Source organism: Phyllostomus discolor, chromosome 12 (assembly GCF_004126475.2).
Source record: "Phyllostomus discolor isolate MPI-MPIP mPhyDis1 chromosome 12, mPhyDis1.pri.v3, whole genome shotgun sequence".
Classification (NCBI taxonomy): domain Eukaryota; kingdom Metazoa; phylum Chordata; class Mammalia; order Chiroptera; family Phyllostomidae; genus Phyllostomus; species Phyllostomus discolor.
This window is the reverse complement of record NC_040914.2, coordinates 22,006,260-22,032,512: the sequence shown is the minus strand read 5'-3', so window position 1 is coordinate 22,032,512 and position 26,253 is coordinate 22,006,260. Positions and strand designations below refer to the sequence as shown.

The following is a 26,253-nucleotide window of genomic DNA, read 5'->3' as shown; positions in this document are numbered from 1 at the left end:
AGTCTGCCTCACCTCAGCCCATCCCCTCAAAAAGACGTGCTCCACAGATGGGAGGCAGGTACCCCGGGTGCAAGTGCAGTGATGGGCTTCTCCAGCAGAGGGAGTAGCCTGAGCAGAGCCCAGGGGGCTGTTCCTGCCCTGGGGAGAGCAGGAGCAGGGTGGCTGGGCTGAAGCTGCAGCCCTGCAGAGTGCAGAGCTGGTGCTGGGAGAGCAGGGGGGTTTTCACGTGGGGTTTCCTCCTGTTACCAAGTCCTTCCCTTCCCTCTCCTCCTCCCACCCACAGAGAGTCCCCATCCTACAGACCTATTGTTACAGGGTGCAGCCAAGAGGGGGGACCCCAAATAGGCATTTGAAATGCGGTCCAGAACTTAAGATGTCCAGAAGATTTTAAGATGTCTCCATCCCCCACCCCAGGGTGTGGGTTGGGGAAAGGGACAAATGAAGCAGGGCCATTGAGAGCTGTTTTGCATAGCAACAGCCTTGCAGCTAACCTCTGGGTTGGCCATTTAACATATCTAGAGCCTTTGGCTGGTTGCATAGATAGGTTAAGTAGCTGTGATCAGCTCTAAGCTAGGGAAATGGAAGTAACTTCCCCACCCAGACTGGGGAGGGCGGGTCCCCTGAGTTACAGCGCCTGCGTGGGAGCTGAGAGAAGATTGGCTCCATGACATGGGGTGACACCTGCCCAGACCCACGATGGCGACCAGAAAAGCTGGAGAAGACAGCAGATTGAGGGCAAGTGTGCCCAAGTGTAGGAGGAAAAGCATGCGGACCTGATGGAGTGTAGACTCCTGCAGCCCTGAGAGAGAAGAACCATGTGGCTGTGGAGGTGCAGAGAAGATCACGGCCATTGGAGGAGGTGAGCCATGCACAGCCCTGAGGAGGAGAGCCATGCGCAGCCCTGAGAAGAAGAGCCATGTGCAGCCATTTAGAAGGAGAAACCACGTGGCCTTGACGGAGTGGAGACTCCTGCAGCCCTGAGAGAGGGAGAACCACGCGGCAGCCTTGGAGGAGAGAACCATGCAGTTTTGGCAGAGTGGGGACTCTCCCTTCCTGCAGCCCTGAGAGAGAGAGGACCACATGCCTGGCAGAGTGGGGACCCCCACAGCTTTAGAAGGGGGAACTACCACCTGGTTTTAGCAGAGATCCCGGCGACTCAGCCAAGGGTGCCGGGAACCCAGGGAGGTCTCCCAGTCGAGATGGAGTTCTAACTGGAAAGAACCAGAGGACTGGCTAAGTCATGGACTTCTATTTCCTTTCCTGAGATATGGTACTCTGGACTGGGCAAAGGGGGAAGGAAGGAAGGACTGTCTGTTTGTGGGTGTTTTTAAGGGACTTTGGGATTTTGGTGAAGACATTAGGTCACTACTTTAAGTTAGTATAGCATTAAATAAACATTTTCTTTCCTTTTCACGAATCTCTGGCATTGAGAGACGTCTTTCCTAGGGCGGGGGACATAATGGACCGGGGCCTTCTTTTAATAATAGTATATCGTCCCAGGCCCCCCCGCTTGTGTGTTCTGTAACACTACTCCTTGTGGATGGTGTCCACTGTGGGCCTGGCCAGGCTGCTCCCCACACTTTACTTGCAGGAACACCTCCATCTTCTTGGCAACTCCCTGTGTTCCCTGTCTCTGGCTGTCATAACACAATGCCGCCTCTAGGGGGCATAAACCACAGCAATTCATAGTCTCACAGTTCTGGAGATAGGAAGTTTAACATCAGGGTGTTGGTAGGACTGGTCCCCTCTGCGGCTTCTCTGCTTGGCTTGCACATGGTTCTTCCCCTGTGGTCTCTCCTCTGTGTGTGTCTGTGCCCTAAACTCTCCTTAGTAGGACACAAGTCCAATTGGATGAGGGTCTACCCTGGTGACCTCATTCTACCTAAAAACACCTAAAAGACCTCATCTCCAAAAGCAGTCACATTCAGCAGTAGTGGGGGTCACGACATGAACAAATGAGTTTTGGGGGTGACAGAATTCGGCCCACAGCACTTCGTGAGTTTGGGCGTCCAAGTGTGCACAGGGCAGTGAGGCCTTTCCCGAGGCAGCACAGTGAGCATGGAGGAGCCAGGCTGGAGCCCAGGGCCGTCTGGCTGCACAGCCTGCACCTCTGACCCCATCTGGAGGCCTCCACTAGGGAGCCCAGGGCTGAGGTAGCCATCAGCAGACGTCCACCAAGGGCCAGACTCAGACTGACCACTCAGGACTGATAGTGAAGGGTCGGTACCTGCCCTTACCTAGGGTTTTCCCACAGACAACAAGGGTTGGGGACTGTGATGCCTCCCTGTGACAGATGAGGAAAGTGAGCCTTTGAAGGCAGAAGAGCCAGGTCTGCCTGACTCCAAAGGCACACTGTGCTGCCATCTTGCTGTGAATCAACGCCAGGGATGCCTGGGCAGGGGAGATCCAAGAAGGCCAGCAAGCTGAGGACCACCTGTGGGGTCACAGACTGCTCACCCCCTGGGTGGCCTGATCCTGTCCTCTCTAGCCATTCTCACCTGGGGGCTCACTGTCGACTTCCCAGAGGAACTGTTTTTTCTTTTTTGTTTTTGTTTTTTACAAGACCTGGCTGGTGCTCCTACCAACACGCCTTGGACCAACAGGAGCTGACATGGTCTGGGGTCCCTTTGCCTCCTCAGGTGTGTGGGTCACTCTCAGGGACAGGGACAAAGACTGTCACTGTCTCCACTTTGACTCCTTGCCCCTGAGGGAGCAGATGCTCTGGTGGGCTGTGTGTTCACTCATTCGTGCATCACCTCCTGTCTCACCTGGAGGACTATGTTACATTTCCTGCCTTCCTGTTCCTCTGTGAGCCCCTCCTGAGTCCCACTCCCAGGGGACTGATCCTGTGTATTGTTCAGAAGCTGTGCCTGCTTTCCTGTGTGCACAGTAGTGCCAGAGGGGCAGGCCAGGACAGGGAGTTGAGAGTGGTGGTGTTGGGTCTTCCTCGGGGCATGGGGACCTCACGGAGATACCATCTGGAAAATGGAAGTGCTTAGTCTCCAAGGGCTGGGCCAGCTCCACCACACGGGCTGCCCACTTCCTCCTCCCTGATCATCACCTTTCTTCCTTCTCCCTGGCTTCCTGTTGGGGCTTCCTCTCAGTCCTGTGACACAGAGACCCTGACACTTACCCCAGAGATGCTGCTGCTGCTGCTGCTGGCCCTGCTGTGGGCAGGTGAGTGCCCCAGGGAAGAGTGTGTGGGCTGGGGTGGAGGCTGTGGCTGACTCTCTCCTTTCCCTGCAGGGTCCCTGGCTCAGCATCTAGGATTCCGGCTGCGAGTTCAGAAGTCTGTGACGTTGCAGGAGGGCCAGTGCATCTCCGTGCCCTGCACTGTGTCCTACCCCAAGATAGGCTGGACTGAATTTGCCCCAGCTCATGGCTACTGGTTCCTGGAAGGAGCTGAACCAAACTCGGATGCTCCTGTGGCCACAAACAAGCCCAGTTGCAAAGTGAGGGACCAGACCAGGGGCCGATTCCACCTCCTCGGGGACCTCCGGACCTCCAACTGTTCCTTGCACATCAGAGATGCACAGAAAAGGGACACAGGGAGATACTTCTTTAGGATGGAGAGAAGGTCCTATGTGAAAGAGAATTACAAAAACAACATGCTCTCTGTACATGTGACAGGTAAGAAATGGGGTCCACGTGAGGGCACATGGCTGGGTCCTGAGGGCTCCTGGGCTGGGAAGGGACCTGATTCTCCTCATCCTGGGAAGGACACAGGGGGACCTATGGGGACTGGACCTGGGGGATGGACTAACACAAAGGCTGCAGTCAGGGGAACACTCAGGGTCCCCACTTCTAGGGCTACGGTCTTTGGCTTTCTCTTCTCCAGATCTGGGACCTGACATCCACATCCAGGAGACCCTGGAATCTGGCCACCCCAAAAACATTACCTGTACAGTGTCATGGGCCTGTGACAGAGAGACACCACCCATCTTCTCCTGGATGGGAACCAACCCCACACCCCTGGGTCCTGAGACTCCCAACTCCTCAGTGCTCACCCTCACACCAGGGCCCCAACACCACGGCACCAACCTCACCTGTCAGGTGGCCTTGCCAGGTGGTGAGATCAGGGAGAGGACCATCCAGCTCAACGTGACCTGTGAGTACCTCAGCAGTCACTGGCAGTGGTGGGAGTTAGGGGTTAGGGAGCTGGGCCCAGCAAACCCTGGATGCAGAGGAAGGAAGGAGGACACCCAATTTCACCCCTTTCCTGTCTATACAGTTTGTGGGTGGAAAGGGACATTGCCCACCTTTCTGCCACTGAACAGGGAACAATTATGTCTGTCTGTCCAGATGCACTCCAGAACCTAACCATCATGTCCTGGCAAGAAGGCACAGGTAGGGTGCATCTTCTCCTGTCTGGGGGTGGTGGAAGTGGGTCTCCCTGCATCCTTCAGAGCAGAGCTGGGATTTCAGAACTCAGATGGGAGACAGACTCAGGCCAGGTGAGAGGACAGCAGAGGTGAGAGGCCCCCACTCACTCCTCAGCTTAAAAAGTGGCCTCCTCACCCCGAGCCCATCATGGGACACTGCATGAGGTTCTCAGATGTACAGCACTGTGGTCAGATATTCATAGAACTTACAAAGGGATAAGTTAACTCCACCCTGGCACCATCCATAGTTATTACAATATTATTCACTATATTCTCTCCGTTGTACTTTACATCTAATGACTATTTTTTAATGGGCAATTTGTAATACTGTGTTTTAAATCTCCCTGAATTTCTTCTAGTAGCCTCATGTAAACACCCCCCAGCATGTTGGGCTGCACAGGACTCAGTCGGGCTGCACAGGACTACTTGCTTCTCTGGGAGGAGGTGGGGCCATGCCACACCCTGGTGGAAGCTGTGCTCTGTGCCATCCTCCCACCATGTCCTCCATGCCAGCACCATCACCTGGCCAGCTTGCACCCTTTATTGTGGTCTGCTTAAGCCTCTTCTCCTCCAGGAAGGCCTCCCTGACCTGCCAGTCTCATCCAAGTCACGTCCTCAGGGCTCCCTCAACACAGTTAACCCCCAGTCATAAACTATACCTTACTGATCTGTGAGAACCTGCTTTTGGGGTGTCTTGTCCATGAGACTGTGAGCTGTGAGACATGGCTAAACTGGGCAGGTGACAGTGTACCAGTGTTGACAGATTAAAATGACAAAGTTCATCCAGAGAAATCTGGGGTCTGCGTTGGCACTGGTGGCCAAGGCAGGAGGTGTGGGGACCAGGGCGTTCCAGCCAAACACTAAGCAGCCTCTTGCAAAGGCTGTAGTGTCTGCCCCTAGCCCTGTCCCCTTGAGGCTCAGCCCAGATGGTAGAGCCCATGGGATTATGGAAGAGGAGAAACTGATACATATAATCTAAGGAAGTGGGAGAGAGAACACCACACAGAGATTATGACAGAGACAGAGATAGAGGGAAATATAGACATGGAAAGAGAGGCAGACATATAGATAAAGAGGGAGATTGAAGGGGAGAGAGCCAGGGAGGTGAAGACAGAGGCAGAGCCATAGAAAGGCAGGCACGTACAGACAGGGAGAGAGGGAGACAGAGGGAGACCTAACCTCAGGGGGGCTTGACTCTCTCTCTGTCTTGCCAGGATATAGAGTTCTGTCCAACGGCTCATCTCTCCAAGTCCAGGAGGGCAAGTTGCTGCACCTGGTGTGTAAAGCTGACAGCAACCCGCCCGCCAGTACATGGTGGGCCCGGGGCAGCCTGACCCTGGAGTCCATGGACCCAGGGGTCCTGACACTGCCCCAGGTGGAACTGGAGGACCATGGGAAATACATCTGCCGAGCTCAGCAGCACGAGTCAGCCTCTCTGGAAGCCTCTGTGATCCTCAGTGTGAAGAGTGAGTAGGAACACACCTGGGGGCAGGGCCCTGGGGTCTTGGGGAGGAGAGAGGCTCCTGTGATCCCTCCCCTGTCTCTCCCCACAGACCCCCCACAGCTGCAGGACCCTCCTGCTCCTGGGAGGATGGGGTTCAGCCCTGCAGCTGCTCCTCCTGAGCTCAGCTCACCCCCCCAGTGTGCTGGTGGCAGAGGAGGGGTTGCTGAGGGACACCCCAGCAACCCCTCCTACATGGTCAGAGGGAAGAGCTGGATCAAGCTCTGAGGCTTCTCTCAGTGCCTCACCTGGGACCCTAATCCTGATCCCCTGTCTCTGCTTCTCACCATCCCTCAGTCATACACCTCACATCCTCACCTCAGGGCCCCCGGATTGGGGCCCCTCTGCAAACCTGACTTGCTCTGTGCCCTGGGCCTGTGAATGGGGCACACCCCCATCTTCTCTTGGATGCCAGCTGTTCTCACCAGCCAGGGCATTTTTGCCCATTTTCTAACTGGGTTGTTTGACTTTTGGGTTGTTGAGTTGTAAGAATGTTTTTTTGACAATAGAGATATGGGTTTATTTCTGGGCTCTCTATTCTGTCCCATTGATCTGTGTGTCTCTTCTTATGCCCATACCAGACTGTTTTGATTACTGTGGCCTTGCAGTATAATTTGATGTCAGGTATTGTGATCCCTCCTACTTAGTGTTCTTTCTCAAAATTGCTGCACCTAGTTGGGGTTGTTTATGGTTCCATATAAATTTCTGAAATGTTTCTTCTGCATCTAAGAAATCTGTCATGGGTATTTTAACAGGGATTGCATTGAATTTATACATTGCTTTGGGTAGTATGGGCACTGTGATGATGTTAACCCTTCCAGTCCGTGAACTCTGTATATGCTTCCATTTATCTGTGTCTCCCTTAATTTCTTTCCTCAGTGTTGTGTAGTTTTCTGAGTGGATCAAAAAACCCCAAAACAAACAAACACAGCCATGGTACATTTACACAGTGGAATACTATGCAGCGGTAATAAAGAAGTACTACCTTTCATGACAGCATGGATGGAACTGGAGAGCATTATGCTAAGTGAAATAAGCCAGGTGGTGAAAGACAAATACACTATGATCTCACCTTTCAGTGGAACCTAATCAATAAAACAAACAAATTAGCAAAATAAAACTCGAGACAAGGCAATAAAAAACTATCTGACAGTGAGCAGAGGGCAGGGAGGAATGGGATTATGGGGGTAAGAAGGGGAAGGGTCATCAGGGAACATGTGAAAGGACCCATGGACAAGGCCGGAGTGGTAGGCTTGAGTGTGGGAGGTGGGGGTGATGGTAGGAAAATGGGGCAAGTGTACTCTTAACAACAATAATAAAAAAGAATGATTTTTTGCTAAAGGTTTCTCTCTTTTTTAAAATTGTTGTTCAATTAGAGTTCTCCACATTTCCCCCATTACTATCCCCTGCCCTGCCCATCCCCCCTCCCACAATACTCGCCCCCATTCTCCTTGTCCATGTGTCCTTTATACATGTTCCTTGTCTTGACCTTTCCCCTCCTTAGTCCCAATATTCCCTTCCTCCTTCCCCTCTGGTCACTGTCAGATTGTTTTTTATTTCCATGTCTCTGGTTTTATTTTGCTTTCTTGTTTGTGTTGCTGATTAGGTTCCACATATAGGTAAGATAATATGGTGTTTGTCTTTCACCATCTGGTTTATTTCACTTAGCATAATGCTCTCTAGATCCATCCATGCTGTCCCAAAGGGTTGGACTTCCTTCTTTCTTTCTGTTTTGTATTCCGTTGTGTAAACATTCCATTGTGTAAACATATTCCATTGTGTAAACATTCCATTATGTAAACATATTCCATTGTGTAAACATTCCATTGATCCACTCACTGATGGGCATTGGGGCTGATTCTAGCACTTGGCTATTGTCAACAATGCTGCTATGAACATTGGGGTGCATAGGCTGTTTGAATTGGTGTTTTTGGATTCATAGGGTATAATACCAGCAGTAGAATTACTGGGTGAAAAGCAGTTCCATTTTTAGTTTTCTGAGGAAATTCCATACTTTTTTCCACAGTGGCTGCACCAGTCTGCATTCCCTCTAACAGTGCACAAGGGTTCCCTTTTCTCTACCTCCTTGCCAGCACTTGTTTATTGATTTGTTTATGATGGCCAGTCTGACCAGTGTGAAGTGGTATAGAATTTATTTTCTAAATTGATTTTACGGAAAGAAGATGGGAGAAAGAGAGAGAGAGAGAGAGAAGAACACCAATTTATTGTTATACTTATTTACAGATTCATTGGTTGCTTCTTGTATGTGCCTTGACCAGGGATCCAACTCACAATCTTGGCATATCAGGATGATGCTTTGACCCACTGAGCTGCTAGCCAGGACTGTAGAGTTCTTTATATGTGCTGGATAATAAGCTGTACTGGATCTAAGAATAGCAAATGTTTCTCTCATTAAATAGGTTGGCTTTTCACTTTGTCCATACTATTAATTTGTTAACAGAATGTATTATTTTGATAAATTCCACATTAGGCCTTTTATTTTCTGTGCAACTGCAGGGAGTCAGGGCAGGTTGAAGGGTAAAGGCGCAGGCAGTCTTGTGTATATGGGTGCAGGAAAACCTGGAGGATGACCTTCAGGTTCCTAGTGGGAGCCAAAGGACACAGGATTGCCCTTGTGCAGATGACACCCTCCTTGTTCCTCTTCCCTGCAGGAAAATCAGGGCCCAGGGCAGTGGTGGTGCTGGTGGCCATTGTGGAAGCAGCTGCTAAGACCCTATTCCTGCTGCTCTGCCTCATCATCCTCATGTGAGCTCTGCCCCAGGGACAAGGGAGGAAAGGGGAGGGTAGGAGACATGTGGTTGAGTCCAAAACCGGGCCAGGGATCCCAGCAAATAAGGGGTAGTGCTGGCAGGTGGTGAAGGGGTGGTGGGTGAGGACCCCACATGAGAAGCCATTGTGAGTGTCTAGGCTGGGAGGAACCTTCAGTGCTCAAGGTAATCTGTGGGGCCAGATCTGCCATCCCTGAATTTACTTTCCTCTCTGTCCCTTGAGAAGAAAACAGGGGTTGGGTCTGCTGCCTACTCCACCCTGACCCAACCAGACTGGAAAACCCTGGTCTCTTCTCTCAGAGTCAGATACCAGAGGAGGAAGGTGAGGAGACCCACAAGGGGCATGAAACATGCAAGCACAGAATCCAGTTAATGCCTCAGGTGAGTGACCCCGGATTCTCACTACCCCACATCCCACTGACAGTACCTCTCAGACGGTCCCTGGGATTGCTCTGCTGAGCATGGTTACAGCTGACCTGCCATCTTCCTTCCCAAACCCACTTCTTTGCAGAGTCTTAGTCACACAGATGACACAGTGCCCTCCTTCTTCATGATTTAGTACATCACTAAGCCTTGTCCACCTTTTCTTTTTATCACAACTCAGCTCAATGCCTGTCAGCTCCCAATCCTATCCCTGGTCATTCGTGTAGCCTCATCTCTTCCTGGGTGTCTGAACCCAGCAACGTCCTGCCTCCACCTCTGTCCTCAACTGAGGTGTTTGCAGACACCTATCCTCCAGGTTCTGCACAGTATGAACAGCGATGTTTCCTCTCTGTGGCTGGGGTGAAGGCAAAGTCCACAGGCTGGATTTAGGACTGGTGTGGCATTTGTTCTGCTGGACTCTCCACTGGATTCCACCCTCTTCTGCAATCTCACACCATCTCTGCTACCAGCCGAGCCAGGGTCTTTGTGACTCTGAGACTTTGCATGTACAGTTCCTCCTGTTGAAATGGCCTTCCCTTCAGATTCCTACATCTCCAACTGCTGATCATCTTTTGGTCTCAGTTAAAAGCCACCTAATTTTGTGTTTGTGTGTGTGTGTGTGTGTGTGTGTGTGTGTGTGATTCTTGTATATTTTGAGCAATGAAATATGTAGGGTTGTCATTTATTTATATCTTCTTTAGGAAGTATGACTGAATGCCTACTGTGTGCCAGTATTTTTGTAAGCACTGGGGATGTGCCTGTGGACCCAACATCAAAATCTCTGTAATCCAGATACTGCCATTCTGGAGACAAGAGGATAGAATTAAATCAGTGAAGACACTGCAGCACTGAGCCACAGAAGGGAGGATGTATGATTCAGGGACCACAGAGGGGTTTTGAGGGGGACGTTCCTTCTGAGAAGCTACCTCATGACCACTGGGGACATCAGTGAGATTGCCGGGGTGAATGCTGGAGATGAGGAGACAGTCCAGACTGGAGATGGGGGCACGCCTGTCAGTGTGAGAGGGTGGACAGGCTCTGGCGGCCCACAGAGAAGAGAAGACACAAGAAAACAGATGGTCACTGGCTCTCAGTGGTTGGTGGGAAAGGTGTGAAGATGTGACTGGAACAGGATCAGAAGAGAACTGGAGGAAGGGATATGGGATCCTAGGGTCCAGAAAACCCCTGAGAAGTTTGTCTATAAAGAGGAACAGTGGAGTGAGTTCGGAGGAGGAGGACTTTTCTTAAATCCATCTCTGCTTTTTCCAAGAGGTTTCCCATGAATTCCTGCCTGCGTTTCTTTCCTGTGGCCATTGAAAGATATTACCACATACTGTGTACCTTTTATGGTAAAGTTTTATTGTCTTGGTCCTTTGGGCCAGAAGTTCATGCAGGAAATAAAATATCTTCTCAATCTGCCCTTCTAAGTGCTTGGCTGAGGCCCCTGGAACAGAGAAAGACTAGGTGCCACATCTTGGGATCCCATGTCTTGAATCCCGTGATGAGAAATGAGTTCTGATGTGTGGAAATCGAGGGGTAGGTGGAACTCATGCTCTGAGAGACTCAAGGGGAAAGTCCACCTTTGTGATTCCCAAGGGGTGGGGCTCTCAGCCATCCTTGGTTGGTGTCTGGGTCACTGCAGCCTGTCCCCTGGCCACACTTCCTCATCCTGCTCTGTGTGCAGAAAGTCACCTGCTGTGTCTCCCTTGGAGGACACATGTGACTACATTCAGGGACCAACCCTGACAAGCGAGGATCCTCTCTAGGTCACTATCCTCACCACTTTTTCATCTGCAAAGACCCTTTTCCTGATCAGGTAACATTTGCAGCTACCAGGCTCTCTTTGGGTGGCCAATATTCACCCTCTGCACTGCCCATGTGACCCGCTGTCCCCCATGAATGTCCCCATCCTGCCTCCAGACCTAGTTTGCTCTGCTCTTCCATGTCCCAATACATTTCAGGGTCACCTCACGGGGGGCACAGGATTTTGGGAAGAGGAGTTTGATGTTCTATAAAGGACACCATTAAGAGAGTTAAAGGAAAAGTTACAGACTTGGAGAAATATATATGCTAATATAGACTTGATGAATGTCTTGTATCCAGAATACACCCAAAATTCTCAAGCAAACCGAAAAACAAAAAACCAGCCCAGTTATCGGGAAAAAGTCACTAAACAACAACAAAAGAAACAACCATACTTAAAATTTGGTCAATTATTTGAATAGACATTTCTATAAATAGATACAAATGGTCAATAAACACATGAAACTATCCTCGACATTATTAACACTAGATCATTTAATTTAAACCACACATGGGGGTTCCACTGTGATTCTGGAAGTTTGCTGTTATCAACAAACTGAAAAAGAGAAAATACCAACTGTGGGAGTAGATATTAAAAAATGGAACTGCTTTGTTCTACTCTATGTTATAAAAGTGCATCTGCTTTGAAAAACAGTATTGCACGTCCTCAGCACATTAGATTTTTGAAAATCCTGCGCTTATATTGTTAGAAAATACACAGCATGTGAACAGGAAACATGGTAAACTAACTGGTGATTGCAGCTCTAAAGCTGCCTTCCTGTGTTAGGAGGAAGGGATGTCTCTGGCGGGGACTTTCTCAGGGACACTTACCAGTTCCACGGGTCCCCTCTTGTCTTGTCTTCAGCCAACTGACACTTAGATGCTCCCCGAGTGCTTGTGAATGAATGAATGAGTGAGTGAATGAATGAGTGAGTGAGAGAGTGAATGAGTGTATGAGTGAATGAATGAGTGCTGCCTTCTCCTTACAGGGACCCCCACTTCACTTCTCCCTGACTCTCACAGAAACATCTAGATTCCTACACCCTGCGGGACCCAGCACAAGTCCCAGGTGAGGCTCTGACTCCTGCTCATGCAGGAGATGACCAGCCCTTTTGATGGGGAGTCCTGTGCCCTCTGTTTTTCAGAGTTTAATGGTGGCAGATACAGGGTGTAAGTGGGGTCACAGTGTCTGTCTTTCTGTGACTGGATCTTTTTTTCACTCAGTGATATGTTCTCAACACCTGGCATTTTTTATAATCTTTTTATTATTTTCACCAGTTTGGGGGCAGAGCACCACAGATTCTATTTGCAGTTCTCTGATTGCTACTGAAGCCTGCAGCCTTCCTCTGTGCTTGTTGGCCCTTGGGACATGCCATTTTTTTCTCTCGGGTTGTCTGCCTTTTCCTCACTGATTTTTGGAAGATCTTTACACAGTCTTTATTGACTCTGGATGAACCCTTTGTCACATACATGTATTGGGAAATATCTTCTCCTGCCAAGGAGTTACATGTAGGAGTAGAAATATTTTAAAATAATACCAGTTCCTCTCTACCCAATGAAGATAACACATGTTCTTAAAAATCGTCAACCAAGCAGAAGATAGAGGTAGAGACAAAAGTGACCTCTCCCTCTGACCTGAGGTGAACTTAGTACACAACAATGTCCTTAATGCCAATGGTGCATGTTTTCTCACTTAACAATGTAGGTCATCAAATTATCCCCCACGTTACAGAGCAGGAAACTGAGGCACACAGAGGTAGTGACTTGCCTGCTGGAACACCCTCAGGAAGTAGCTGAGCCTGGATTTGAACCCAGGAATCTCTGCCCCTTTAGCCACTCCAGGGAACTTCATGTTTCCATTCATGACCTTTGGCTCACAGGGCTGTTACCTGTTTAAGAATTGGACCATGATACACCTTTCTTTTTGGAGATGCTTTTACTGGGCTCCAGCCAGCTCCTGCAGGTGGAGGAGCATCATCATTTCCAGATCTTGACCTCAGAGTACAGGGTCTCCTGGGCCTGAGGGTTGTGTGGTTTCATGTTGTGGAAACTGAGAGCAGTGTAGTGGAGCTCATGCTCTGAGGGGGAGGTGGCTGGCACTGGGGGCAGGTAGTGGGAGGAGGGTGCCTTCAGGTGACCCTGAGTGGGAGGAGAGAGGGGCATCCAACCTGGCCTTTGGGGTTTGGAGAGGGACACTTGGGGCTTGGGGGCTCTTATTCATTTGTCCATTTCACACCCATTTCCTGAGGATTCACTCACTCACTGATTCATTCACTCACTCATTCATCCATTTACCCCTTTGTACCATTAACAAATTTTAATCATAAAAGCATGTTTGTATTACTAGTCTCACATAATCCTTATGACCTCTCTCCATGGATATAACTGTTATCCCATTTTACAGATAGGAAAGCTGATCTCATGTTCCTTCCTACTTTTTGGATACTACTCCTAGGAAGTTGTAAGTTATAAACATTGTTCATATTGTGTTTCTGTTGGACTCGCTGATGTTAATGGCAGAAGTAGGACAGCTGTGTGGGGAATATTCAGTGAGTGGAGGTGGAGTCAGGGACCCCAGGAACTGGTTGGGGGCTCAGCAGGACAGGAAGCAAAGGAGAAGGGCGTTGCTACAAGGGAAATGGAACAGGACTTGGCCAAGACAGGTTCTGGGAGATGCAGGAGAGGACAGTTTTCAGATCTGAGGGGCTGTGCCAGGGAACCTGGGGGAGGGCTGAGTTTGGGGGCAGAGGAGGAACACCTGTGTTCAGCACAGGGACACTGGGTGGAACGTGGCCCCCAGCACTCACCTGCGAGACATCTTTCTGGCTCTCTGCCTTCTCTGCCCATTTCTTCCTGCAGATCCTCAGTCTGAGGAGAGAGACAGGGCCTTCAGCCCAGCTGGCTCACACCTGGGGGCCTGGCAGGGCTCACAGAGCAGGTGTGGAGGCTGCTTCCTGGCTGCAGGGCCCAGGACAGAAACACATGTCCCTCCTCCCAGACAGCTGCAGCCAGGTGTTGGGACCACAGTGCACCTGGCCAAGGTGCCAGGAGGCTGACTTCCCGTCTCTGCCTCAACTTGTGGCACCTTTTCATGGATTTATCACCTTGTCACAACTCTGGGCTTTCATGTTTGGAGATGCCTTCCATCCCCACCCCCACACATCACCACCTCCACCTCCTGAGGCTTTTGCCCAACTTGGGACCCCTACCCACTCACATGATGAGGCTGAGGCAGCCAGCCAGCAGGGCTGTGGCACCAGCTCCCCAAACAGCCCCCTGAATCACTCCTGTCCTATATCCTGGTCTCCCTGCAGAGATGAGATAATTTGGGTGAGCTCCTCTTTCTCTGAGCAGGTATCTGGGCACCTTGCCTTCTAAAATCCATGCTGACCAGTGTGCCCACTCCCATCCAGGACTCCTTTGTCCCCCACCCTTCATGTGACTGCAGCCTCCAGGTCCCCCAGCCCCTCCCGAGACAATGTTCAGAGGCCCGGACTCCAGTGCCCCTTTGCCCAGAGTCAGGCTACTTTCCCTCCCACTCAGTGTCTTCTAGGGTCCAGAGCTGAGTGCCCCCTCCCTGGGCTTACCCCCTCACACCTGACCTGGCAGCAGCAGGATAGTCATTGTCTCCTTCCCGCGGGCATTGTGGGCCTCACATTCCAGCCTGAGGTTGGACGTAAGGTCCTCACGGATGCTCAGGGAGCTGTTGGCCCAGGGCTCCTCTGAGTGGAAGGTGACTGTGTGGGAAGCATTGCTGTGGTTCCCCTCAGCAGTCCCTCTGCTAGCCGCCAGCGCAGGGAGGGGGCCGGCTGGGCTCGGAAGGAGCAGCTGCAGTGGAGACCCTCGTCCTCCCAGGAGCAGGAGGGTCCCTGCAGCTGTGGGGGGTCTGTGGGTGAAACAGGGAAGGAATCAGGGGAGCCTCTCTCCTCCCCAAGACCCCAGCACCCTGCCCCAAGGTGTGTTCCTACTCATTCTTCACACTGAGGATCACAGAGGCTTCCAGAGAGGCTGACTCGTGCTGCTGAGCTCGGCTGATGTATTTCCTATGGTCCTCCAGTTCCACCTGGGGCAGCTTCAGGACCCCTGGGTCCATGGACTCCAGGGTCAGGCTGCCCCGGGCCCACCATGTACTGGCGGGCGGGTTGCTGTCAGCTTTACACACCAGGTGCAGCAACTTGCCCTCCTGGACTTGGAGAGATGAGCCATTGGACAGAACTCTATATCCTGGCAAGACGGAGAGAGAGTCCAGCCCACCTTGTGGTTAGGTCTCCCTCTGTCTCCCTCTCTTCCCGTCTATAGGTCCCTGCTTCTCTGTGGCTCTGCCTCTCTCTTCATCTCCCTGGCTCTCTCCCTCAATCTCCCTCTTCATCTATATACCTCTCTCTCTTCTTGTTTCTATATTTCCCTCTGTCTCTGTCTTTCTTATTTTCTCTGTGAGGCGCTCTCCCTTCCTCTCCTTATATTATGTACATCAATTTCTTCTCTTCCATAATCCAATGGGGTCTACCAACTGGGCTCAGCTCCAAGGGGACAGGGCTAGGGGCAGGCACTACAACCTCTGGAAGAGACTGGTGAATGTTTGGCTGGACCACCCTGGTCCCCACACCTCCTGCCTTGGCTGCCAGTGCCAACACAGACCCCAGATTTCTCTGGATGAAGTTTGTCATTTATGTCTGTCAACTGTGGTACACTATGACCTGCCCAGTTCAGCTGTGTCTCACAGCTCACAGTCTCATGGACAAGATACCCCAAAAGCAGGTTCTCACTGAGTAGTAAGATGTACTTTATGATGTGGGTTAACTGTGTTGAGGGAGCCCTGAGGACGAGACCTGAATGAGACTGGCAGGTCAGGGAGGGATTCCTGGAGGAAGAGAGACTTAAGCAGACCACAAGAAAGGGTGGGAGCTGGCCAGGTGATGGTGCTGGCATGGAGGACATGGTGGGAGGATGGCACAGAGCACAGCTTCCACCAGGGTGTGGCGTGGCCCCGCCTGCTGGCAGAGAAGCAAGAAGTCCTGTGAGGACCAACTGAGTGGCCATGTTGGGGACTAGAAGAAATCAGGCAGATTTAAAAAATAGTATTACAAATTGCCCTTTAAAAAATAGTCATGGTATGTAAAGTACAGGAGAGGAAATATAGTAAATAATATTGTAATAACTATGGATGGTGTCACGGGGAGCTAAACTTATCCCTTTGTAAGTTCTATGAATGTCTGACCACAGTGCTGTACATCTGAGAACCTCATGCAGTGTCCTGTGAGGGGGTGGGGGTGGGGAGGCCAATATGTATGTCGAGGAGGAGTCAGAGGGGCCTCTCACCTCTGCTATCCTCTCACGTGGCTTGAGTCTGTCTCCCATCTGAGTTCTGAAATCCCAGCTCTGCTCTGAAGGATGCAGGGAGACCCACTTCCACCACCCCCAGACAGGAGAAGATGCACCCTACCTGTGCCTTGTTGCCAGGACATGATGGTTAGGTTCTGGAGTGCATCTGGACAGACAGACATAATTGTTCCCTGTTCAGTGGCAGAAAGGTGGGCATTGTCCCTTTCCACCCACAAACTGTATAGACAGGAAAGGGGTGAAATTGGGTGTCCTCCTTCCTTCCTCTGCATCCAGGGTTTGCTGGGCCCAGCTCCCTAACCCCTAACTCCCACCACTGCCAGTGACTGCTGAGGTACTCACAGGTCACGTTGAGCTGGATGGTCCTCTCCCTGATCTCACCACCTGGCAAGGCCACCTGACAGGTGAGGTTGGTGCCGTGGTGTTGGGGCCCTGGTATGAGGGTGAGCACTGAGGAGTTGGGAGTCCAGGGACTCAGGGGTGTGAGGTTGGCCCCCATCCAGTAGAAGATGGGTGGTGTCTCTCTGTCACAGGCCCATGACGTTGTACAGGTAATGTTGTTGGGGTGTCCAGATTCCAGGGTGCCCTGGATGTGGATGTCAGGCACCAGATCTGGAGAAGAGAGAGACAGACACTGAGGCCCTGGAGGTGGGATCCCCGAGTGTGCCCTAAACTGCAGCCTCTGTGCCAGGCCAGCCTCAGGGTCCAGTTCCCATTGGTCTCCCTGAGTCCATTCCAGGATGAGGAGAATCAGGTTCCTTCCCATGCCAGGAGACCTCAGGACCCAGCCATGTGTCCTCACCTGTACCCCACTTCTTACCTGTCACATGTACAGAGAGCTGGTTCTGAATGTAATTGTGTTTCACATAGGACCCTCTCTCCACCCTAAAGAAGTATCTCCCTGTGTCCCTTTTCTGTGCATCTCTGATGCGCAGGGAGCAGTGGGAGGTCTGGGGGTCCCCAACGAGGTAGAATCGGCCTCTGGTCTCATCTCTCACTTTGCGATTAGGGTTGTTTGTGGCCACAGGAGCATCCGAGTTTGGTTCAGCTCCTTCCAGGAACCAGTAGCCATGAGCTGGGGCAGCCTCAGTCCAGCCTATCTTGGGGTAGGACACAGTGCAGGGCACGGAGATGCACTGGCCCTCCTGCAACGTCACAGACTTCTGAACTCGCAGCCGGAATCCTAGATGCTGAGCCAGGGACCCTGCAGGGAAAGGAGAGTCAGCCACAGCCTCCACCCCAGCCCACACACTCTTCCCTGGGGCACTCACCTGCCCACAGCAGGGCCAGCAGCAGCAGCAGCAGCATCTCTGGGGTAAGTGTCAGGGTCTCTGTGTCACAGGACTGAGAGGAAGCCCCAACAGGAAGCCAGGGGGAAGGGAAAAAGATGATGATCAGGGAGGAGGAAGTGGGCAGCCCGTGTGGTGGAGCTGGCCCAGCCCTTGGAGAATAAGCACTTTCACTTTCCAGATGGCATGCCCTGTGAGGTGCCCACGCACCAAGGAAGACACACCCCACCACTCAACTTCCTGTCCTGGCCTGCCCCTCTGGCACTACTGTCCACACAGTAAAGCAGGCAGTTTCTGTATAATACACAGGATCAGTCCCCTGGGAGTGGGACTCAGGAGGGGCTCACAGGGGAAGGGGAAAGCATGAAACGTGATATAGTCCTCCAGGTGAGACAGGGGGTGACAGACAAATGAATGAACACACAGCTCACCAGAGCATCTACTCCCTCCTGGGTGTGGAGTCAAATTGGAGACTGTCGCAGGCTTTGTCTCTGTCCCTGAGAGTGACCCTCACACCTGAGGAGGCAGAGGGGCCCCAGGCCATGCCTGTTCCCAGTGGTTCAGGGCATGTTGATGGCAATACAGGCTGGGGCGTGTAGCAAACTCAGTTTTTGTGGACAGTCTACAGTGACCCCCTCGTGAGAATGGCCAGATAGGACAGGATCACGACTTCTGGGGGACATCAGCTTGTGACCCCACAGGTGGTCCTCAGCTTGCTGGCCTGCTTGGAACCCCCTGCCCAGGCATCCCTGGTGTTGATTCAGAGCAAGATGCCAGCACAGTGTGCCTTTGGAGTCAGGGGGGCCTGGCTCTTCTGCTTTTAAGCCTCATTTTCCTCATCTGTCACAGGGAGAAATCACAGTCCCCAACCCTCATCTTCAGTGGGAGAACCCTAGGTAAGGTCAGGTGCCAGTCCTGTCTAATCCTCAGTGGTCACTCTGAGTCCGGACCTTGGTGGACATCCCCTGATGTCCAACTTGGCCCTTGGCTTCCTCAGAGGAGATCTCCAAGGTGGGGTCAGAGGTGCGGGCTCTGCAGCCAGATGGCCCTGGGCTCCATCCTGGCTCCTCCATGCTCACTGTGCTGCCTCCCGAAAGGCCTCACTGCTGTGTGCACAGTCGGACACCCAGGTTCAGTAGGTGCTGTAGGCTGAATTCTGTCACCCCCAAAATACATCTGTTTGTGTCATAACCCCCACTACTGTTGAATGTGACTGGTTCTGGAGATGGGGTCTTTTAGAGGGATTAAGGTAGAATGAGGTGACTAGCAAAGACCCTCATCTATAGGACTGGTGTCCTTATAAGGAGAGTTTAGGGCACAGGCATGCACAGAGAAGAGACCACAGGGGAAGAACCATCTGCAAGCCAAGCAGAGAGGCCTCTGAGGGGATCAGTCCTACCAACACCTTGATGTTGAACTTCCTGTCTCCAGAACTGTGAGACTATGGATTGCTGTTGTTTACGCACCCTAGTGGCAGCACCGTGTTATGACAGCCGGAGCCAGGGAACACAGGGGGTTGCCAAGAAGATGGAGGTTTTCCTACAAGTAAGGTGTGGGGAGTGGTCTGGCCTGGACCACAGTGGACACTGTCCACAAGGGGCGAATCAGTGGGACGGGGCCGCTCTGAGGGTGGGTGGAGGAGAGGCAAGGGAAAGACTTGGTAACAGGAGGAAACCCCGAGGGGAAACTCCTCTGTTCCTGCTCCACCTGCTCTGCACTCTGCAGGGCTGCAGCTTCAGCCCAGACACCCTGATCTTCCTCTCCCCAGGGCAAGACCAGCCCCCTGGGCTCTGCTTAGGCAGCTCCCTCTGCTGGAGAGGCCATCACTGCACCTACATCTTGGGTGCTGCCTCCCATCTGTGGAGCACGGTGATCTTGAGGGGATGGGCTGAAGTGAGGCAGACCCTGCTGGACCTGGAGTGGGGAGCAGGGACAGTCACAGGCTGGGTGGTCAGGGCTGACTCAAGGGGTGGGTGGGATAGAGGAACCTAAGGAAGGAGGGATGGTGGGTGTGGGGGATTAGGCAGGTCACCTGGCAGGTGGAAGGAGAGCTGCATTGTATGGGAAGCAAGTCACCCCATTTCACAGAGCAGGACCAGAGCCGAAGATTCTTTTGGGGTAGAAAAAGGATCTGCTGTTTCCCATTTGCCTCAGCCAGTCCTTCAGCATCTCTGCTTCAGCATCCAAGGGAATCTTTCTCCTCCTTTCCCCTCTAAAAAGACACCTAAAAAGCTAAAAGGAAACCTGGCTTCTCCTAAGGTCTTGGAACAGCTGTCAAGTGCCATAAGAATCGCACTTTGAGTGATGAATGCTCTCCTCTCATGATGCTCCGAGTCTGGCTTCATTATTCCCACCTAATGAGGTAGCATAGCATCTAGTACCCAGTTGACTTCCGTACGGGAGAAGAGCCCACGTCTGAGGAAGGCAGAACTCCAGAGGTCCCAACACCTGTGACCAGCATTACTGACCTAGGAGGTCACCAGACCCTCACCCAGGCCCTCCCACCTTGCTCTGGGGCTGGTAGATGGTTGGCCTCCAGGGGGAGCTTCATCCTCCAGAAGGCACTGAACCCCAAGGAGAAGCAGGGCTGTTGGTGATGCTGCAACTGATCCCGAGGTGAGCTCAGGTACCAGCCTCCCAACTCTGCAGCAGGTCCTGACTCCAAAGGCTCTTGTCCCAGTTTGGGGCCAGGAGTGGAAAGGTGTGGATGTGGATGGGTCTGTAGGGGACCCAACAATCAGGAATCATCAGGCATCATCAGGCTGGGATCCTCTCTCTGCTCCATCTATCCCCTCTCCTGTTCAGTCTCAGGCTTTGTCTGTCCTGAGGAGGATGTCTGTCTGCCCCACCTGGAGCCCCAGGCAGGAGGATGTGCTTGCTAAGGCTCTCTGTCTCCTGCACTTGGATCACTCCTTCAAGTAGTTTGATCCATGCCAGCTGCACCAAAACAAAATTCCAGCAGAACAGGGAACTTTCTAACACTCAGCTCCAGCCCTGCTCCTCCCCTGGCTAGACATCCTTCCCCTCCTGCCACTTTCAAAGTATCAATTCAGTGAGGAGGTGTTCAGGAAGATTCACAACATCACTATCATCACACCACTCTCTCAGCCACCAACCTGCACACACCTCAGTCACACCCTGTCCACCACCTGAACCTTTACTCCTGGTTCATTTGATAACAAAAGTACATTTTGGCTCCTTTGCATCACATTCATGAGGGAAACACTGAGAAATCCCTATGTTTCTCCCCATTTCTTTGTTCTCTAAACTTTTACTGCATGTACATTGTATGCCAGTAGCAGTAGGAGGAAGAAGATAGGAGGAGGAAGCCAGTAGGAGGAAGCCTCAGGTTGGCTCAAGTTCATGGTCTGGGGTTTGGGGAAGGCAGAGAAATATGTAAACTATTAAAACACAGTGTGATGAGGTTCCCATGGCCTGGGGGTCCAAGGACCAGAGCTCTGGCCTTAGCCCTCAAGGGTGGAAATGGAGTGAGAAAAGGCTTCTCAGGAGAAACCCCTCTCGAAATGTACCTTGAGGGGAAAGCAGGAGTTGGCCAAGCAGAGACGGGAGGGAAAGCATCCCTGGCAGTGGTGGCCTCAGGCACAAACAAGACGCTGGGAGAGGTCCTGGCCATTGTCTGGGTAGGAGCAGACCATGCATGATTGCTGAAACCTGGGATAAAGGAGACAAAGTGTGGTCATGCCCCTGGATATGTGTCTGGAGTCTGCTCTCCAAGGGCTGCAGAGCCGGGCAGAGGAGGCTGGCCTTCAGCCTTCAGTCTGTCATGTGAAAAACAAATCTGGGACCTCCGGCCAAGATGGAGATGTAGGTAGACATATTGTACCTCCTCGCACAACCAAAATAAGGACAACAATTTAGAAACAAAATTATAGCCAGAAGTGATAGAAAATTGAACTGCATGGAAGTTGGACAACCAAAGAGTTAAAACAGACACATTCATCCAGACAGGTAGGAAGGGCAGAGTTGGGCAGCCAGGTGGAGAGGCATCGAGGCACAAAAAGCGGTGGCAGCCGGCGGGGAAGGCATCCTGGGTCTGCAAGACTGCAGCAGTTGGGTGCTGGGTGTGCAGGTGCTTGCTGGTAGACCTGGGAGCAGGGTGGGAATGAATCCACCAGGGCAGGCGGTGATTATGAAGTGAGGCACTGTGAGCAAGGTTGATTGGGAGGTCCCACATCTGCACTCAGATAAACCAGGAAAAACTGGGGAGTGAGACAGACCAAGAAACCCAGGGTCCCAACACCAGAAAATGGGGCCTCGGGGCACTGATTGAAAACACCTGTGGGGGTTCAGGGCCCAGGAGAGTCTCTCAGCCTCACAGTAGAGTTCATTGGAGAGACCAACAGGGTCCTAGAATGTGCACAAGCCCACCCACATGGGAATTACCACCAGAAAGGCCAAGTTTGCTTGGGGGAAGCAGTGGAAGGGCATGAAAGCCAACAGAGTGGAGCAAGCACCATTGTTCCCACTCAGACTGCGCCCCCACATACAAAGTCACAATCCAGTGACTGGGTTGCCCCGCCCTGGTCAACACCAAAGGCTCCACCCCTCACTAGGTAATAGGCAACTCAAGACAGAAAAAAATTGCTGAAAAGGAAGAACAGGTCAAAGCTCCACAGCAAATACAACTAAGCAACCAAGGGAGAGCCAACCTATCAGATGCACAGTTCAAAGCAATGATGATAAGGATGATCACAATTGGTTGAATTTGATCACGAATTAGATGAAATAATGAAGGCTACACTAAGTGAAATGAAGGAAATTGCGCAGGGAACCAATAGTGATGGGAAGAAAACTGAGACTCAAATCAATGGAGTGGACCAGGAAGGAAGAAAGAAACAACTGAACAGAAAAGAATTAGGAAATAAGAACTGACAAAAAATGAGTAGCATAGATGGTAGGTAGAAAATAGGGGGAGAGCAAGAATAGCCTCTGCTTAGGAACTCCAGGACATCTTTAAACATTCCAACATCCAAGTTATGGGGGTACCACAAGGGGAAGAGAAAGAGCAACAAGTGGAAAACTTATTTGAAAAAATAATAAAGGAGAACTTTCCCAATCTGGCAAAGGAAATAGACTTCCAGGAAGTCCAGGAAGCTCAGAGAGTCCCAAAGAAGTTGGACCCAAGGAGGAACACACCAAGACACATCATAATTACATTACCCAAGATAAAAATGAAGGAGAGAATCCTAGAAGCAGCAAGAGATAAGGAGACAGTAACCTACAAAGGAGTTCCCATTAGACTGTCAGCTGATTTCTCAAAAGACACGTTGCAGGCAAGAAGGGGCTGGAAAGAAGTATTCCAAGTCACGAAAGGCAAGGACCTATATCCAAGATTGTTGTATCCAGCAAAACTTTCATTTAGAATCGAAGGGCAGATAAAGTGCTTCCCAGATAAGGTCAGGTTAAAGGAGTTCATCATCATGAAACCTTTATTATATGAAATGTTAAAGGGATTTATCTAAGAAAAGACAAAAAACATGTATAGTAAAATGACAGCAAACTCACAATTATTAACAACCACACCTGAAACAAAAACAAAAAGAAACTAAGCAAACAACTAGAACAGGAACAGAACCACAGAAGTGGAGATCACATGGAGGGTTAGCAACAGGGGAGTGGGAGGAGGAGAGAGGGGGAAAAGGTACAGAGAATAATTAGCATAGATGGTAGGTAGAAAATAGGGGGAGGGCAAGAGTAGTCTGGGAAATGTATAAGCTAAATAACTTATGACACATGGACATGATCTAAAGGCGGGGGATGTGGGTGGGAGAGGGTGTGCAGAATGGAGGGGAATGAAGGGGGAAATGGGACAACTATAATAGCATAATCAATAACATATATTCAAAAAATAAATCTGGAACTAGATAAGGAGAGACTTTATTCAGAAGAATTATCACAAGTTCTGGAAAGTGGCTTAGTTGATTGAAGCAACATCTTCTACACCAAAGGGTTGCTGGTTCAATTCCCGGTCAGGGCACATGCCTAGGTTACAGTTTGGATCCCTGGTTCAGATGCATATGAGAGGCAACTGATCAACATTTCCCCCTCCCCCATAAAAACATATCCCCAGGTGAGGATTTTTTAACAGGGATTATTGCAATGAGGGAGTGAGATTATTGCAAAGCAGGGAAGGAAACTTGCAATAAGGGAAGACAGACTCTGCACATGACAGGTAAGGAACTGCCTACAGTAAGGACAAGGATGGGTGGAAGGCGGGGACCCCATGGAGCTATAGACTGAATCAGGTCCCCCCAAATCCATCTGTTGAAGTGACATGATTGTTATTTCAGAATAGTTGAGGTTAAAGGGTTCATGATATCGGCCCCCTGAAGATTGATGGCCTTGTAAGAAAAGGAACAGAAAGCAATCTCCCCTTCCTCTTCCCACATGCAACATAAAAAGGCCACATGAGCATGGGGAGAAGTCGGCCACCATCAAGCCAGAAGGTGGGCTCACACCAGCAACCACATCTGCTGACAGACAAAGTTGGACTTTCGACCGTTAAATACGTTTCTGTTGTGTGAAATGCCCAGTCCTTGGTACTTGGTTATTAAATCCTGAGCTGACTGAGTTCCCTGTCAGCCTACAGAGTCATACAGGCAAGCCAGTCGAATCCTCCTGTGGAAACCTGGAGACCCCTCACTGCAGACTCTCTGCCTGTGTCAGGTACTTGTGCAGGCAGCTGCTGAGGGCAGCCCTCGGTGGCCTGAATGGTGCAAGGTCCTCCTCCCCCTCAGCGACTCTATGGGATTCACACACTGCTGTGAACCTAATTGGCTCAATATTAACTGTTCAGAACTCAGCCCTCACTGTGGCTCCCTGGTGGGAATCCTCCTTCCCTGAGGGCTTGGCCCTGCCCTGGGTAGGGGCTGCAAACAGAGGGGAGCTCACCTTCTGAGTGCAGCACCTGCTGGCATCCAGGTGTCCCTGCGTCTGGGTGCCAAGTGAGCATTGGTGGCTGGTGTGTGGGCTGCCCCTGCTCTGGAGATGTGCGAGAGGATGGGGAAGGGGTGGGAGCTAGTCCAGGCCAGCGATGACCTCAGCTCAGCTGGGTCCAGCCCAGCAGCTGCACCTTATTCCTGGGTTCAGCCTCAGGATGCCAGGAACCCAGATCATCTAGGCCCTGCTATTGCCAGGACAGGGGAGTGTGGGGGCTCATCCTGGGGGCCCTGGGCCTAGAGGGGACGAAGCCTTGAATTAGGGCTTGGAGCCTGTTTGGCATGTGGCTGGTGGAGTCTGCCAGGCTCACATTTAGTTTCCCTCCCATAGTTTTTAATGTATTTATTCTTATTTTTTTCTTTTTCTTTTTTTATTTTTTCATTCGACTTCTTGAGGTGACCTTGTTTAATAAAATTACATAGGCTCAGGTGGACAATTCCATAACACAACTTCTGTACATGGTATTTGATAACACTCCATTTGTACCGATGTGTCACATTCACCCACTCATCAGTGGACAGACATTTGGGTGTTTCCATTTTTGATGGTGAGATCACTGCTGTGAATACTGGTTATGCTTTTTTTGTTGGAACATACGTTCTTGGGCATATGCCTGGGAGTGGAATCGCTGGGTCACAGGGTGGTGTCTGTGCGTCACTGTTAGAAGGAACTGCAGACTGGTCTCCACGGTGGCAGCTTCATTTCAGGTTCCCGAAAACAAAATGTAAGTCTTCCCATTTCTCCCCACAGTGACCTGCATTGTTATTCTCCCTGAAAAATATTACATGTCACTAGTGGGGGAGAAGGGCTATTTCAGCACACCTTTGAGTTGCACTGGTGTGTAATAACAGCGAAGCCATTTACTGTCTTGTGGAGTTACTGTTCATTTGTATTCATCTCTGAAGACAATTTTTTCAAGTCCTTTACCCATTTTTTAACATTATTTTTTTAGAATAATCCAACCCTGTGCACACTTTTTAATTGGGTTGTTTGACTTTCTGTTGTTGAGTTGTAAGAATGTTTTTTTTGAAGAGTTGTTTTCTAAATTGATTTCACAGAGACAGGAAGGGACAGAAAGAGAACCATCAATTTTTTGCTACACTTATTGATGGATTCATTGATTGGCTGCTTCTTCTATGTGCCCTTAACAGGGATCGAACCCATAATGTTGGCACATCGGGATGATGCTCTAACCAACTGAGCCACCAGCCAGGACTGTAAGAGTTCTTTCTATATGCTGTATAATAAGCCTTTTCAGATCTATGATTAAGAAATACTTCTCCTTTTCACTGGGCTGGCTTCTCACTTTCTCCATAGAGCTAATTAATTAATAGGATGTTTTCTGTTGATGAATTCCAACTGAGACCTCTTATTTTCTGTCCAACAGCTGGGAGTCAGAGCAGAGTCAGGGGTAAAGGCACAGGCAGTCCCCAGTCTATTGATGAAGGAAGTCCTGGTGGACGACCTCCAGATTTCCAGTGGAGCCAAAGGACACAGCATTGCCATTGAGGAGGAGACTCCTTCCACGTCCCTCTTCACTGCAGGGAAATCAGGGCCTGGGGTAGTGGTAGTGCTGGTGGCCATGGTGGAAGCAGCTGCTAAAACTCTGCTTCTCCTCCTCTTCCTCATTATCCTGATGTCAGCCCTGCCCCAGGGGAAGGGAGGGGAAGGAAGGACAAGGGTCCCTTGGCTGAGTGCAGGGCCAGGGATGCCCTCCCTTCCTTCATCATGATTGTATAAGTCACTAAGTCTTGTCCACCCTTCCT

The 26,253-nt window shown here is 50.9% G+C and overlaps 2 protein-coding genes across 2 annotated transcripts; one reads left to right on the top strand and one right to left on the bottom strand.

The window, feature by feature from the left end:
• Positions 1–3,017: 3,017 nt before the first annotated feature.
• On the top strand, positions 3,018–8,889 carry LOC114510611 (sialic acid-binding Ig-like lectin 13). Its single transcript, XM_028529157.2, has 6 exons — positions 3,018–3,177; positions 3,247–3,630; positions 3,839–4,108; positions 4,303–4,347; positions 5,597–5,848; positions 8,556–8,889. The coding sequence occupies exons 1-6, from the start codon at positions 3,141–3,143 to the stop codon at positions 8,651–8,653; spliced, it is 1,086 nt and encodes a 361-aa protein (XP_028384958.1). The 5' UTR covers positions 3,018–3,140; the 3' UTR covers positions 8,654–8,889.
• Positions 8,890–12,875: 3,986 nt separating this feature from the next.
• LOC114510610 (sialic acid-binding Ig-like lectin 13) lies at positions 12,876–24,491 on the bottom strand. The gene is made up of 10 exons (XM_036012868.1): positions 24,440–24,491; positions 17,510–17,582; positions 17,059–17,442; positions 16,581–16,850; positions 16,342–16,386; positions 14,867–15,122; positions 14,501–14,784; positions 14,116–14,206; positions 13,706–13,766; positions 12,876–13,037 (listed from the first exon to the last, which is right to left on the bottom strand). Exons 2-10 carry the CDS (start codon positions 17,544–17,546, stop codon positions 12,876–12,878), a joined length of 1,590 nt encoding a protein of 529 aa, XP_035868761.1. The 5' UTR covers positions 17,547–17,582; positions 24,440–24,491.
• Positions 24,492–26,253: the final 1,762 nt, after the last annotated feature.

Coding starts and splice junctions, on each gene's coding strand:
- LOC114510611 (XM_028529157.2), top strand. CDS start 3,141: ATGCTGCTGCTGCTGCTGCTGGCCCTGCTGTGGGCAG. Junction 4,109..4,302: donor CATCCAGCTCAACGTGACCT/GTGAGTACCTCA, acceptor CTGTCTGTCCAG/ATGCACTCCAGAACCTAACC. Junction 4,348..5,596: donor GTCCTGGCAAGAAGGCACAG/GTAGGGTGCATC, acceptor CTGTCTTGCCAG/GATATAGAGTTCTGTCCAAC.
- LOC114510610 (XM_036012868.1), bottom strand. CDS start 17,546: ATGCTGCTGCTGCTGCTGCTGGCCCTGCTGTGGGCAG. Junction 16,387..16,580: donor CATCCAGCTCAACGTGACCT/GTGAGTACCTCA, acceptor CTGTCTGTCCAG/ATGCACTCCAGAACCTAACC. Junction 14,207..14,500: donor GACTATCCTGCTGCTGCCAG/GTCAGGTGTGAG, acceptor TCATCTCTGCAG/GGAGACCAGGATATAGGACA.